This window comes from Chlamydotis macqueenii, chromosome 2 (assembly GCF_036417535.1).
Source record: "Chlamydotis macqueenii isolate bChlMac1 chromosome 2, bChlMac1.mat, whole genome shotgun sequence".
Taxonomy (NCBI): Eukaryota; Metazoa; Chordata; class Aves; order Otidiformes; family Otididae; genus Chlamydotis; species Chlamydotis macqueenii.
In genome coordinates this window covers 67,282,111-67,297,040 of record NC_141557.1, presented here as the reverse complement: position 1 = coordinate 67,297,040, position 14,930 = coordinate 67,282,111, and the positions used below count along the sequence as shown (strand labels likewise).

Here is a 14,930-nt window from a genome sequence, read left to right as displayed (position 1 = left end):
AAATTGGGTTCACACATAGATCAGGCCAAATGGACTTTTTCCTGCAAATATTTTGTAAGAGGGCAATACCTGTTACAGTCAAAGTTAATCTGTCCTCATTGACACTTGTCTGTTGGGACCATTCAGTTCCCACGAATGCAGTTGAAGACATACAACTTAGCTTTACTGCTTCTCAACAAGATCTACTAATACTATATTTTTCATAACATCTGGGAGTTTTTGTGTTTACCCTTTTTTAAATATATCAATAAGATTTTTTACAATTTTTTTTCTCAGTTACATCAATGCAATTCTATTAATATATTATAATGTCAAGTGAGGAGGGAATATATGCCAACTATTGCTATATTGCCAGGAAAAAAAAAAAATTCTGATCCCGGCGTAATTATTTTTAGATGTGTGCTTTAAGTGAACTAAATTAAATACTAAAATTACAGTTTACTATATCCAGATTAACGTATTGTCTCCTCAAACCACTCCTTTTTCTTTTCAAGGTATTGGGACTATCTGCAACATCAGCTAGATTAGATTTTGGTTGCCAGTTTTTCAGAAATGATACGCGGGTGGAAGACCAAGTCTGGAAAAAAAGTTGTTTATAAATGGAAATCTGTATTGGATTTGGATTATTTTGACAGATGTTTTTCAAACATTCTGTGATTGAAGTAACTGCAGTTTTTTACTATTTTCCTTTCCGCACACGGTAACACGCAAATTCTGAGCAGTAGTTACAGCAGAAAACCTTGTTACCAAATATATGTAAACAATACATAAACCTCAGTATCAGTACTGCCCTTTATAAGCCTCCACCCTTTTTATTTTCTGTTTGCACTAACCTATTGGGATAAAATAGGCAATATAGTAAAATCTTTATACATACTTACGTCCTCAAAAATGTCTGAAACAGAATGAACCGAGTTAAATATAGTTAAGTATTAGATGGATTCCTTTAATGACAATAGAAAAAACAAGAAGTACAGCTTCATTTCTAGTCTATTCTGGGATTATTTTCAGCTCCATTAGGACAAAGCTAATGCAACACTTACTTTATATTTAAGTCTTATTTTGGAGGTTAATTGGAAATGCATTTAAATGATTCCCCTGTGTGAAGAGGAATGCCTCACTGAATGATGTAATCAAGATTAATTTTCTGTAACTTTATCTCACCTGGTCCCTCCCAAAATATATAACATAGAAAATATGTCCAAAGAAAAAGAGTTCTGTCATATTTTGGGGATCTTACACTTTCTATGTGTCATTTAATATCTTCCAGTACAATAGTCAAAAGAAAAAGTTATTTACTTGTATTTCTGGACTTATTTTAATTACTCACATTCAAGCATACAATAGCAAGCAAAACAAGGAGGTAAACTCCTATGGTGTTATCTTCATGTATTCTGAAACTTAATACAAAATCATATTGGCTTTTAATAATGCCTAATTTAAAGATAAATGCTAGACATATCTGTAGGTCATATGATTAAACATTTATGGCAATATTAAGAAATACTGGGAAGCTCTTTATTTATTTATCATTTTGTATCTTTTCAAGTCATATTCTAGAATCAATGTCCTACAGTCTGTTCAATTCTCAGAAGAGCTTCCAAAGGACACAGACACTAAAGCAGAGAAACAGAACTCCATCTTATTTGAGAAAGCTGCCAAAAACCACCCCTACCAAGAAAGAGGAGAATGTCTAACCTTTCCCTAAAATAACAGTAAGGTCATGAGTTCTATTGTGAAATATATTCTCATTGGAGTAGATCACTTCTTGGTTTCAGGGTCACAAAGGAAATGCCATTGGCAGTGAGAAAACAGCACAACAAAAAATGCTAAAACAGCCCAAGTAAGCAGGTTGTGAAACAATTAAAAATCATTTTAAAAGGAAAACATTCTGTTTAACTAGCATATTTCTAAAATTAAATGTTATCATTTTAGATACAAATTTCAAACTATCTCTTTTTACTTATCGATTTAGTGTAATTAATAGTCTTTTTAAATCAAGACAGCTATTAAGAGATCAGATCCTTTGTCCTTTATTAGTTTTATTCTTCAAACAGCTACAAAGCAACCCACAACCATATGTCACAATAAGTAGTAATTCAGCATACTGCTATATAAATAGCTCATTAATTATATATGAGGGAAAAATTCTTCTTAAGAAATATTGGAAGAGATTTTGCTTGTGTCTACAAGCCTAACTAATAAAACATTTTTTTCTACATCACAGTCAGTTTTAAGATTCATATCAATACTGTAGTAGCCTCTAGCTAGAGAGAAAGTCATTGAGGATAGTAGTGTTTCAATAAGGCATTCACTGTTTATTCATACCATTTTCCACTACTACCTGACACATAATATCAGTTATTGGAATAACAGAAAAGTATTGCAAATGATACTGTCAAGGGGAAATAGAGTCTGGTGATATCGAATATGCATCTGCAAAGGATGTCAAAAGTACTCTAACAGCCAGTGTCACAATGTTGAATAAAGTGAACCTTGTGTTAGATGAAAATATCCCTGCTTACTTACCAGGGGGGAGAAATAATGAAAAAAAAAAAAAAAAAGAACATTTAACGGTTGATTTTATTTTTTTTAAATATAAGATGGCACATTAATATTACATGACTTCTCATACTAAATGATCAAAGACCCATGAGCTCTACTTTGAATATGAAAAGCTGTATTTTGTATTTTTGTGATATGATTGTAGAGGTTTGAGGGAGATCCGGCAAGGACTCTGAATATTGTAAAAATAACTTCTGATAAAAATACTTCCATTTGATATTAGTCCCTTGTGCAACAATCAATAACACACAAATGCTTGCTGTATATGTTGCAGGCTTTCCTCTTTGGTGCATAGTTACTTGAGAAATAACCTCATTACCTATCCCGTTGAGAACTATATTTTTGTGAAAACAACGAGGCATTTTTCATAGCAGTTTATACAGCTGACCGTAAACCAAGCATGGATCAGTAGGTCACATGCTGTAACTCTTGTGCAAAGTCTTGCATTGATTAGAGTTGACAAGGAAATGCCTATTGTTAAAACCCATCCGATTTTAAACCCATCCGATTGTTAGCAGAAATCTGGCATGAAACAGGTTGACCATGTGATAGCTACTGGCACTTTGAACATAGTCTATTCAAATGTCAGATTAGTAAAGCAGTTTGGGGGGGTTGGGGGTTGCATTGTGCTTAGCATAAGCTGGAAAAATCTGGTGCGATGGTCATTTCCTGCTGAGTCAGAATGCAGCAACGCTGCTTGAATGTGAGTGCAGTGGTCCAGAGGAGATGGTCTGTGCTGGAGAAGAGACTGCAGTTTGTTTGGAAAAGTAGAAGTGATCAAAGAGCTTCTATGAGATCTGTGAAGGAAAGTATTTTGATATGTTTTTTAAAACTCTTCTTTCAAAGCACAGTTTATCTCTTTAGCTGCTTTGCTTTTGGCTTTTTTTTTTTTTCTTTTGAGTGAATTGCTAACACTGGTGAATATGTGGTTGCTAGAAGAGATAGCACTTCAGAGTGTTTAGTGCATAATATTGAAAGAGGCTTAAAATCAACAACAGATCTGCAAAGATAATTCTGGATAGTTTTACAGAAATAATTTTAGTAAATGGGATTTACTCAATATATTTCTCTAACCAGAAATCTTAACATATGGGTATTTCCATCCAAACTAGAGAACTTGGACAACTTCCTCTCTTTCAGAGAAAACAGACTGAAAAGTTTCCCAGCTGTATCCCTGCTCTACTAATTTTGTTTCCCTCCTTTCCACCAGTTTTTGCCTGTGTGGAGAAAAGTAGACATTTCTTGTGTTCCCTGCAAGTGAACCTGTGCAAGAAGTTATTTTTCTTGGAAAGTAAGTTTCTCTGTATTTATTTCTCTCTCTCTGCTTTTTTCCTTCTCTTGTTCACTAAATACATGGATTGCATTTAGAGGAAGCTTCAAAAACCTTTGAAAATATCACACATTGGGTAGCTCCATGGATGTTATCTTATGGAAATTGATTACTGACTTCATGTATTCATTATAGGTTATTGTGAAATATTGGCAAAATCCCTTCACAGAAAAAAAAAGTGTGAGAGATTAATGAGAAAAGGTTGGTTTGATAAAGTGGGCAAGGATTATCTTTCATTAGGGAGGAGAAGCACAAATTTCCCATCCACTTTGCCCTGTCAGCATGACTGAGCTCCAATATCAAGAGTTCCATCAACAACTATTTGCTTCTGCCCTTTCATAAGGACACTTTGTCTATGCCGTGTTTGATAGATGAGTGCAAAGAGGGGCCATAACATGTTGCACACCCCATTCACCTTTCCTTCCAGACCTGGGATGAAAGCCTGCAATCTGCAGTCTGCAACCCAGCAGTGATTAGTGAAAAACTGATAGGTGGACAGTGGCCCATTTGGGCTGGCATAGTCCATTGCACTCTGTCCAGCCATGCCTGGGGTCACACCCAGGAGCTTGCTATTATTTATTCAGTCTGGTTCTGTGGGTGGCCTCTTCTTGCTCTCAAGGGAGGATATTCCTCCTGCTTCTGGGGGTGCCCTCCAGCAGTCAGACGGAGCACTGCGGAGACTGCTGGCAATCTTCTGCCATCCAGAAGATGCCACTCTGTCTTCAGCTTTTCTCCCTTTCTGGTAAAAGGGTCAGGTAGAGGACTCTGCAAGGAACAGGACAGGTGGCACCGGAAAGGGGAAGAGAGAGAGTCAAAGCTCAAGCAGCAGCAGAAACATGACATGAACAGGAATGATGAATTCACTCCTGCAGTACTTAGACAGAACTCTTACAAAAGACAAGTGCCTGTTGTAGTATAACAGATGTACTTGTTCTTGGATAAACTGCAGTGAATGCTGTTATCATTGTACGTGTCTAGTAATTTATATTTTTTTTTCAGAAAGCTGCTATGCGCTACATAACAGACACAGCAATGAAAAGTCCTGCAATTGGATTCTGTTGATTCCATCAAACAGGTTCTGTGGAAGACAGAGTAGCAGAAGGCATCTAGGCTTTCTTGTAAAAAGGAATTCATATATTAAATGAAAGAATTATTATCTAGGAGAGATGTTTAGCTACATAAGCAACTGTTAGACTGATTCTTTATTCAGTAAGAGACAAAGCTTCTCAAACAGACCACATAAAGTGAGTTCAGGATACCAAAATATAGCATCATAAATAATTTGGGTTGGAAGGAATCTCCAGCCACCATCCAGTCCCATTTGCTCAAAGCAGGGCCAAATTCCAAAGTAGAATGGCCTGACCAGAGTTGTATCCAGTCAAGTTTTCAACATCTGTAAGGCTGGAGATTTCATTTCCACCTCTGTCAGCACCTATTCCACTATTTGAACACCTTGTGAATTTTTTTTTTTATTCCTAATACCTAATTGGAATTTCCCTAGTTAAAACTTGTGTCTGTTGGTATCAGACAAGCAGGTGAGACACCTCTATCTAAAAATAAATCAGCTCAAGTGGAAAACTGGACATAAGGAGTAGTTTAAAGTAATGAAAAATATCAGAATTAATAAAAATAAACATAATGCTTTAAAAATAGACATGAGACCTCACCTTGATCTCAAGTCAATAGCAATTTTGTACTTGAAGTGAAAGAGATTAGACCCAGCATAGGATTTGCACTCAGGCGTTTTTACTTGACTGCCCTCTGGATGTCAAGGTCAGAAAGAACATGCAGATTGCAGCCCAATATTTAAAAACTCAAACATTAATGGAGTACTGGAGCATATAATAGGGACATACCTTCTCATGGCATCGTAAAAAAGTGGCTCAGAGAAGAAGAGGACAAAACACAGAGACACACAATCACTTTTTTCTGCGTAGTACTGCAACTTCTCTTGCTTTCAGCATAGAGCAAGCAGAAGTATGTGAATTGCCACCTTTTTGGTGGGGGACCAGGATTCATAGGGGCAGCAGTTAATCTATTCCCTACTTTAATTCCTTATGCTGCCTGCTTTCAGTAAACATCCAGCTGGGAGACATGGAAAAGACAAGCTAGAAAATCTTTGACATAGAGTAGAAGTTGCTTGAAGGAGTAGCTGGCCATATTTCTCAACAAATTTCTCATTTTCTCAAGAAATAGGGCTAATTTGAAGTCAAATTTACTTAAAATCCTCAGTTTTCTTATATTTTTAATAAGTCTCTCATCGGAGACATACTTTTTAGTATGTGTGGTATATGTAATAGCAGGGCAGCATTAATTACGCTGAAAAAAGTGTCAGTTCTCAGCAGATAAAAAATTAGCAGGAAAGTGGGTATTGGGAAGGAAAAATAGAAAATTCCCTAAGAAATCAGGAAAACAAAAAAGACAGAAGAAGCATGTAAAACAACCATAAAGCTGAGAAGGTAAAATATGTATTAATACCATTAATAGGAATTAGTCTTTAAATTTTAATTTTCAAAGGAAAAGATGTGTAAATGAAGAACAGTACTAAGTAGTAATCACACTAGAACACATAAGGAGAAATTCAACATCTAAACTTTGCCAAAGAAAAAACAATTGATGTTTTATTGCTGATGGATATGTTTCAAAGAGACTGTGAAGAGAGAAAGATGATGAAAGTACATTGTTTCTTGTACAGTGCATTTAAAAAAAAAGTTTGAAAATAATTTGTAGAGTAGTTCATGACAGAAACTACAATAGGAGGATCACTGTGTTCTGGAAATGAAGCTAATGGTCCCAATTTAGCAATTGGGACATTGCTAATCCCAGAGATTTGTTACTGTTTGTATTAATGCTAAATTGGGCCGCTTAAAGGGGATAGAATCAGGAAAATACTTTCAGTTTGAAAACTGATTCAAGCAGAAGTGATCCATGTGTGTGAAAAGAATGGGTTGGAAAGTGGGCTGTTCTTTGTGAAAACCTGGAAATATTCATGAGAAAGATAAACACTAAAATACCCAAGATTTTCTAGTTGTGAGTTTTCAGAGGAAGGTCAAAATTTTCCATAAGAAGCAGACACATATTCTGGAAGATTTTTAGCTAATCATAAATATAATTTTATGTCATAGGACAACGTTTGCCAGTCTTAACCTGTGAAGCATTAACATAGAATCATAGAATCATAGAATGGTTAGGGTTGGAAGGGACCTTCAAAGGTCATCTAGTCCAACCCCTCTGCAAGGAGCAGGGACATTCCCAACTAGATCAGGTTGCTCAGAGCCTCATCCAGCCTGGCCTTGAACATTTCCAGGGATGGGGCTTCCACAACCTCTCTGGGCAAACTGTGCCAGTGTTCTACAACCCTCAGTGTAAAAATTTTTTTCCTCATATCTAATCCAAATCTACCTCCCTCTATTTTAAAACCATTACTCCTTGTCCTATCGTTAGTAAACCCAATTCACCTCAGGCACAGAAGATGAATGATACTCAAGATGTAAAAGCTCAAAACCATCACTTGTTTTGTTTGACTTCTTAACTTTTCAGCAGTGCTTTGCCTTCCTGTAGGCTGGCATTTCACTTTTTTTAGGTCCATTTTGTGGTTTCTTCATCCTTGGGTAAGTTAGCATCTCATGACATTTATATATGCCTAAAAGTCATCTAGAATATGATATTTGGAATGAAATAAAAACAGTAGTAGAAATGAAAAATAAAGCACACAGTCCAACAAAGGATAAAGGATAGGTTATAAGATCTGTAAAAGATGTACTATTTGTCTCTTATAAGATGTTTAGCTTCTACACTCTGAAAATTATGGATCAGCCTTCTTGTGTTTGCCTTGCCTAATGGAACACACCACAGTCAACAGTGCAAACAGTAAAAACAACAGTAAGACAGAGGTGAAAACTTTTAAAGCACTAAAGAAATAAGTTGGAAGAGGCAGGAAAAAAAGTTAAGAAAATTGAATGGGGAGGGAGCCATGTCTGTTATAAATTCTTAGAGAAATAATGGATTTTTTTCTTCACTATACTGTCATGTTTTTTCCATTACTACATTGTCTGAAGTACGTCTTTGTTTTAAAATCCAGGAGGTGAGTTTTAGAAATTATGTTACATATAGAAACTTTGCGGTGCAGAAAGTTAAGGGAGAGAATGGAAAATCCTTCAAGCACAGTAGGAACAAGAGGTCCATGAAGGAGACTTCACAGGACCTGATGGTTGGCAGGTAAAATGTATTGGTGGAAGGAGCACATTTCTTAACAGAGAGGACTTCCTGCCTTGTTCTCAAAAAAAAAGGACAAAGATCTGAATGCTAGGAGTGAGTAAAAACTTCCCAGGGAAAAGGAATCAAATATTTACAAAATAGTCAAGAAACAAGTTTATTGAAATAGACCACTTTTTTTTTCCTATTCCGTGTGCCTGTTTATTGATAATGCAGGAGGCAGCTGGACATGAAGTGCTGACCCCATCATTTGGCTGTGGCATGTTCCGTGCTACTCTAGCAGTGAAGGAATAAGTTTGAAAGCTGGCAAAATGCAATGCCGCATCCATCTCTGTGAGTAAACATATGCCTGAATCTGGAATAACTTTTTATCTTCTGGCAGATAGAGCTGTTTTTGTAAATGCTGGTAATTATTGGTCCCCAGAGTACATAGTCCTGGTTAATATCTTGTTTATAATACATGGACTGTTTCCTGAAGTTGTGAAAATGCACGATTACAAAATATGACAATACATTTGTTTAAGCGAGGCTGATGGGTCTGGTGGCAAAAAAGCTGTGCAGAACAGGAGTGCAGCAGCGCAGGCGTACCACAGGCCTCTCCTTAGCCGAGGTGTGAAACAGCTGTCACAGCCATGAAACACTTGAAAGCCAGTGCATCTGGCGAATGCCCTTGAGAGGCACATTAGCCTTCACCCTAGCATCCACACATTAAAGGAGATATTCGTTGCAAGCTAAAGAGCCTTCATTTTCATAATCTGCGTTCAGCAGCTAGGTGGAGACAGAGAAATGAGCTGTTCCACGAGCAGCAAAATTTATAAAGCCTGATCTTTTCCAAATTTGACCTAGGTCCCCACACAACTCTTTGCAGTAACCCCAACCCTCTTCCATACCCACTGCACTCCCCAAAACTCTTTATTGCAAGTACCACCAGCTTCCCCCTGTGTTGCTCTCCTCTCTGGCATCCTGCCTGTTCAGAGCAGAGGCTGGGCGTGTGGCTGGCTGACCACTGCCCTCCAGGATAAGTGGTAGTTGTTATAAATACCTCTCCCTCCCCTCAACCCAACTGCCAGTGTTCACTGCTTTTTTAGAAACTCAGTTATCTTCAGTACTGCTGCCCCTCTGCCGATTTGTTTGAAATTGGGCAGCAGGTTCACAAGTTACTGAGAAAGACAAAAAGCTCCAGGGGTCAGGTTTCATTTCCTTAGGAAACCGGAGTTTAAACAAACAGTCACAGATCAGTGATTAGATTGCAGCTTCTGCTAAGAACTTCATGGGCTGATACAGTCAAAGTTACAAGTCTAAAACAAATGTGTGCAGCATGATACGAAGTTTTATCAGCATGACTGCTATATAGGCCCCATGCTACTGAAAAAAAAAAATACCTTAGAGGTATTTTTAGCGAAGGAAGCTATGCTCGTAAAAGATGGAACTTGCATATTTCACCTGCTGCAGCTTTTTCTTTTCTTCCACAAAAATTCCATGTCGTCTTTTTCAGATGTATTCCTGGCTCACAATAAAGGACATGCAGTGCACAATCCCTAGCAAAAGCTGAAAATGGATCACGCCTACTGATGCTTTTCAACAACTTCATGTCCGATTTTCCTGTTTGAGATGGGTGATGTGATCACCAGGAAAAAGTTCTAAAATAAGCCCAAGTGACCTCTTCATCCTTTGACTCCTCTTTCCATAAGCCTAAGAACCGTCAGAAGAAATGACCAGTCAGCTACCAGAGGAGTCTGTGGAGACTCAGAGCTCAGATGAGCTTGAGTGCAAGATCTGTTACAACCGCTATAACCTGCGCCAGAGAAAACCGAAAGTGCTGGAGTGCTGTCACAGAGTATGTGCCAAATGCCTTTGCAAGATCATAGACTTTGGTGATTCCCCACAAGGAGTCATTGTATGCCCGTTTTGCAGGTTTGAAACATGCCTGCCAGACGATGAGGTTAGTAGTCTTCCTGATGACAACAACATCCTCTTGAATTTAGCTTGTGGGGGAAAGGGAAAGAAGTGCCTACCAGACAACCCTACAGAACTGTTGCTGACTCCCAAAAGGTTGGCATCTCTGGTTAGCCCTTCTCACACCTCTTCTAATTGCCTGGTTATAACAATCATGGAAGTACAAAGAGAAAGTCCCCAGACTCTGAACTCAACTCCCGTGGTGGAATTTTACAGGCCTACGAGTTTTGACTCCGTTGCAACAGTGTCCCACAACTGGACAGTGTGGAACTGCACCTCTTTGCTCTTCCAGACCTCAATTCGGGTGCTAGTGTGGTTGCTAGGGTTGCTGTACTTTAGTTCCTTGCCTTTAGGGATTTATTTACTGGTATCCAAGAAAGTCACCCTTGGAGTTGTCTTTGTAAGCCTTGTTCCTTCAAGCCTTGTTATTCTCATGGTTTATGGCTTTTGCCAGTGTGTTTGCCATGAAGTTCTAGACTGCATGTCATCTTGATAACAAATACAGTAAAATAAGATGTATTGCCACATGTGTAGCATAGTTGATTTATCCTGTCTTTGTACTGTTATTTATTCTTATTGTTGTCCATCCCACTAAATGGAAGCAGTGGCCCGAGTTATACCGTTCTTTTTTTTTATACTTGATTTGATTCCCTTCTCCCCTCCTTTTTTTTAAGCTAAATAATGGAAATAAAATTTATGTGCAGATTTTAAAGGGCTGAGTTGTAGAAAGGGATAAAGCAAAATTGCGAAACCTGGTGCGTGCTGCTGCTGACACTAATTGAATGAATAGCCCTTTACTTTCTACTGGCTTGATCATGTTAGTCAAGGCTGCAGGATCCACCTGAGAAGAAATTAGTGTAACAGGCACCTTGCAGCTCAAAACATAGCATCTCTTCATCCAAAGCATCTCATGCTTTCGAATATCTGTTATTTTTCATTTATTATAATTTATAGCAAATGTAATAACTTCGTTAGTTAAGAAAAAGAAGACAAGCTGCCATTGCTTTTTTCAGTTCTTGCTATAGCAAAAATATTTATGGGAGGCCAATGGTTACAGTTTTTTTGCATTCTGCAAGATGAGGAATATTTTTTTCACCATGCTAAAAAACATGTCTCCAAAACATTTTCCTCAAACAGAAGCCCCCTTTACTTGTCATATAATTGTAGCTCCCTCTGAGATACTCCTGCTAATGAGTACTTCCACGAACACAGCCACACATTTGCTCTTTAGGTGCGCTTATTTCAGTGAGCATAGACCTTAGGCTTCCCTTTGAGGGTTCAGAGCTCCACAGACTTCTCTAGCTATGTTCTGTTATGCTTACCCTCCCTTGTAGCATTTCCACCGCCATGCCACCTTCCCACGGCATTAGTCCTCCTAACAAATTGTCTGACCAACTTCATGCACATCTACTCCATGGCAGCTACACTGGAGAATTTGGCTTATGTGACTTTAGCTATCAAGATAGACTTTTATTCCCAACCGTTAGGAAATGGACCTTCAATCACTAATACAAAATTTTTTTTAAAATCTATAATTATTAAAAAATAGGATTTTTTTTTTTGCTTTCCGAGTTCAGAATGGGCATTGTAAGAAAGCACTATGGCTTTGGGAAGGTTTCTGTTTAATGTATCATCCTTCAAAATGTTTAATATATTGAACCCCCTCTGTCACCATTGTGAGTTGATGGCAGTCTAGATGTGGCAATTAGCACATACAGTCTTGATTAGTTGAGTTCAGAGGAATTACTGATGATTTACCACTCTACAAATAGAATCAGGCCCTGTAAGGCTTGCTTGTATGTTTTAAGGTTTAGGCTACTTTTTGAACTAGAGGAAGTGCACAAAAATAAGAAATATTTAATGTTTATGTGTAGAACTAGGTCTAGTCAACACCACAACTGCAAACTCATTTTCCTGTGCACAGCAGGGTGAAAACTGAGAAGGACAAGTTGAGCAGTGCAAGCATGGCTTTTGGGTCAGGCACAAAATTTAGTAATTTCAAGGCAGTGTAAGAGGGAGAGAGGTTTGTTGTGTGAAGACCGAATGTATAGCCTAACAATATATTCTTAGAGCAAACTGACTTTGGCAAGAATGAAAAATACTGATGGGAAAAGCAGAGCATAAGTGGTTGTTGTGTCTGTCAAGAGGATTTGAAGTTAAGCTGGTCCAGTTTTTGTAGGTGGCACAGGTGGGATCTACAGTTTCATTCCTATTGCAAACATAGGGAAAAATGTGGAAACGTAAAGGTCCTGCTTTTCTTGATGCTCATTTTATAATAGTGCATATATATGTGTGTGTATGTACGTATAGACACATATGTAAGAAGAAAACTTATAGTGAAATTATAGTTTTCAAGTGTATGGAGTTATGGAGCTATGTACTGAATGATTAAAGGAAATGTTTCAGACTTTTCTGTAATGACTTGATAACAGTTATAACTAAAATATTTTCAGAATTCCTAGAAAAGACTGTTCCTTAGTAATTGTTTGTAATGTTTGTGGTAAAGCACATGTAATTAGAAGAGGTATCATCTCCAGTTCTGGTATGCTGCAAGGTTTGACTCATCTATGAACTCACAAATTTTAAGCATCCAACAACAATCATGTCAAAAAGCAAGAAAAATAGAAACCTAGGTGGTTTTATAGTACTTCATAACTTTGGGAAAAGATGTATTTGTAGTGTTAGGGTTTTATATGTTTTAGGATTTGTTCAATTTGTCTGAATATAGTCTCTCTAATAAAGGGCTGGCTAATAGAGGAAGCAGGTTTTGCAAATGTGTGACATACGTGTATTACCTCTGCATGACATGTCTATAGTGCTACCTGTTGTCTTCCTTTTGATTTTCAGTTGATTAAGATTGTCTTAGCTCCAGCACCAGGTATTTTGTACTTGGTTTTAAAACAGCCTAATCTCAGCAGGATTACAGTGGTATCAGTTACACATCACAGCACAAATAAATACACGTGTTATTACACTTCCTACGTTTAAGACTGCCAGCCTGTTACATTTATGCTGTTATATTAGACTGTGCTGCAATACTAATCCACTCAAAAATGCGAGCGTGCAAAAACATATTGATTGTACAGCTATTCTGCCGCTCAGCCAGAGCACGTTATTACAGCTTTGGTCTCATAAAATTCTATATGACTTATAATATGGCCACTGAGAATTGCTACGAGGTCTAAATCTCAATTATTTGTGGAGAAGATATTTGCTGTGTGACTGAGACTAGAAGAACTTCAGATATTACTCTCTCATTATTTTTATTCTACACCATCTTTGAGACTTAGAACTGAAAATTCTCATGTCCTCTGCAGTGGAATAACTCTGCTGAAGTCTGTGTAAATGGGGCTAGAATCATGTCCTGCATACCTGCCTGCCTGCATTTCCTTCCCTTTCTGTGACTTTTTTCTCTCCTTGGAGAGTAATGGCTCCTGTGGTGGTAAAATACTGCCTGCACACCAAGGCAATTCCCTTTCACTAGGATTTTATTCCTGCTTTGCCCGGACATGTGACTCAACCAGGTACGAAGTGGTATAAATTCATTATTACAGGATTAATTTAGTCCAGATAAGATTTTTTTGTTGTTGTTTTTAACTCCTACTTACCATGTAGATGCAGGCTGTATCCTCACCGGCTGCTCATGTACAGTATGGTACAGGGGTATCCTGGGGCAGGATGATGCAGTAGCAGTTGCTCGGCACAGCACCCGAAGGATGTGCTGATCTGGACCATCCTTTGAGCAGGACCCAGTGAGGGGTGAAGCTCTCCTGCAAGCGTGGCTTGAGCCCAGAGCATAAAGGGCAATTAACAGAGAGTGGGTTACGTGGAAAGCAGGGTGCGTTAGGAACCTGTGAGTTCCTAAACAGGACATGGGGCCTCAGGGCTGGGGACGGGCTGTGGCTGAGAAGGTGTGCAAAGCGGAGAGGGGTCTATGCCTGGGACAAGGTGGCTGTGTTTTAAATAAGGACTTAGGGGTAGAGCTGCTGCAGAGTTCAATGTTTTTCATACTGACCTTTCTGGGTTTTAAAATTCATTTGGTAATTAAAAGTAATTTTCTGCTGCTACTATAGTTGAGTATCTTTACTTTCCAAATGGCAAAGTATTGAACTTTATAATTTAAAGAGAACCTTAGATTTGGACATACTCTCTCTATTATGCTAACTAAAGCTACAATCTTTCAAACAGGATTGACCAAAATAAGGGCTGATGTCTTTGATTTAGCTGCATTGTAAGCTTTGTCCTACTATCTTGATTATATGCCTGCAAAACTGTATGTGCTAATATAAAACACTTCAAATAGATCAACTCTTGGCCTGATAACGCTATTGGCAAACTTGAGAGTTGTCAGCTTTTTAGGACACATCCAAGAACAGACACTCTTCCTGATGGACTTTATTACCTGAAGATACAGATAAGTCCAGCAGCACCAAGCCAAATAGACGAGTACAGTACAGGAAAACATGACTTTGCAGCTAAATGGCTACACAGCACTTCGACCAGAGAAAAGAGAACTGAGGAGCTTCACAGGAGGGTGGATGATAATATGTTTCAGGGAGTTCCTTCTTATTAGGGTACAGAACGATTGTTTTTCCTAATTCTAACCAGTTCCAGGGGTAGATGAGATTCAGTTTGCTTTTCCCCATTACTTTTCTGGCCTCTCTGCTGGGACAAGTCTGTATGGAACTGTGGGTAAACAGTATTTTGAAATGAAACAACCTTGTCTACTACACTGAGTTTGTAGCTCAGTCCAGCACAACAAGATTCATACTGAAAAGATGGCAAATTGCAGCCAGGACACTAGAGTGAACAGGGTGCAGAGGGGAAATGGCAGCGGGTTGTTGAAATAGTTTTGATGTCAAAG

General features: G+C 38.2%; 1 protein-coding gene across 3 annotated transcripts in view; it reads left to right on the top strand.

Annotated features, from left to right (window-relative positions):
- Positions 1-11,584, top strand: part of RNF182 (ring finger protein 182) — a 30,735-nt gene extending 19,151 nt beyond the window's left edge. For 2 of the 3 annotated variants that reach the window (XM_086741813.1, XM_086741814.1), the window contains exons 2-3: positions 8,327-8,443; positions 9,606-11,584. In XM_086741813.1, the coding sequence (XP_086597939.1) occupies positions 9,822-10,559 (738 nt within the window). In that variant the 5' untranslated portion in view covers positions 8,327-8,443; positions 9,606-9,821 and the 3' untranslated portion in view covers positions 10,560-11,584. Of the gene's footprint in view, positions 1-3,775; positions 3,857-8,326; positions 8,444-9,605 lie in introns of all 3 variants that reach the window. The other variant, XM_086741812.1, reaches the window with a different exon arrangement.
- The last annotated feature ends 3,346 nt before the right edge of the window (positions 11,585-14,930 follow it).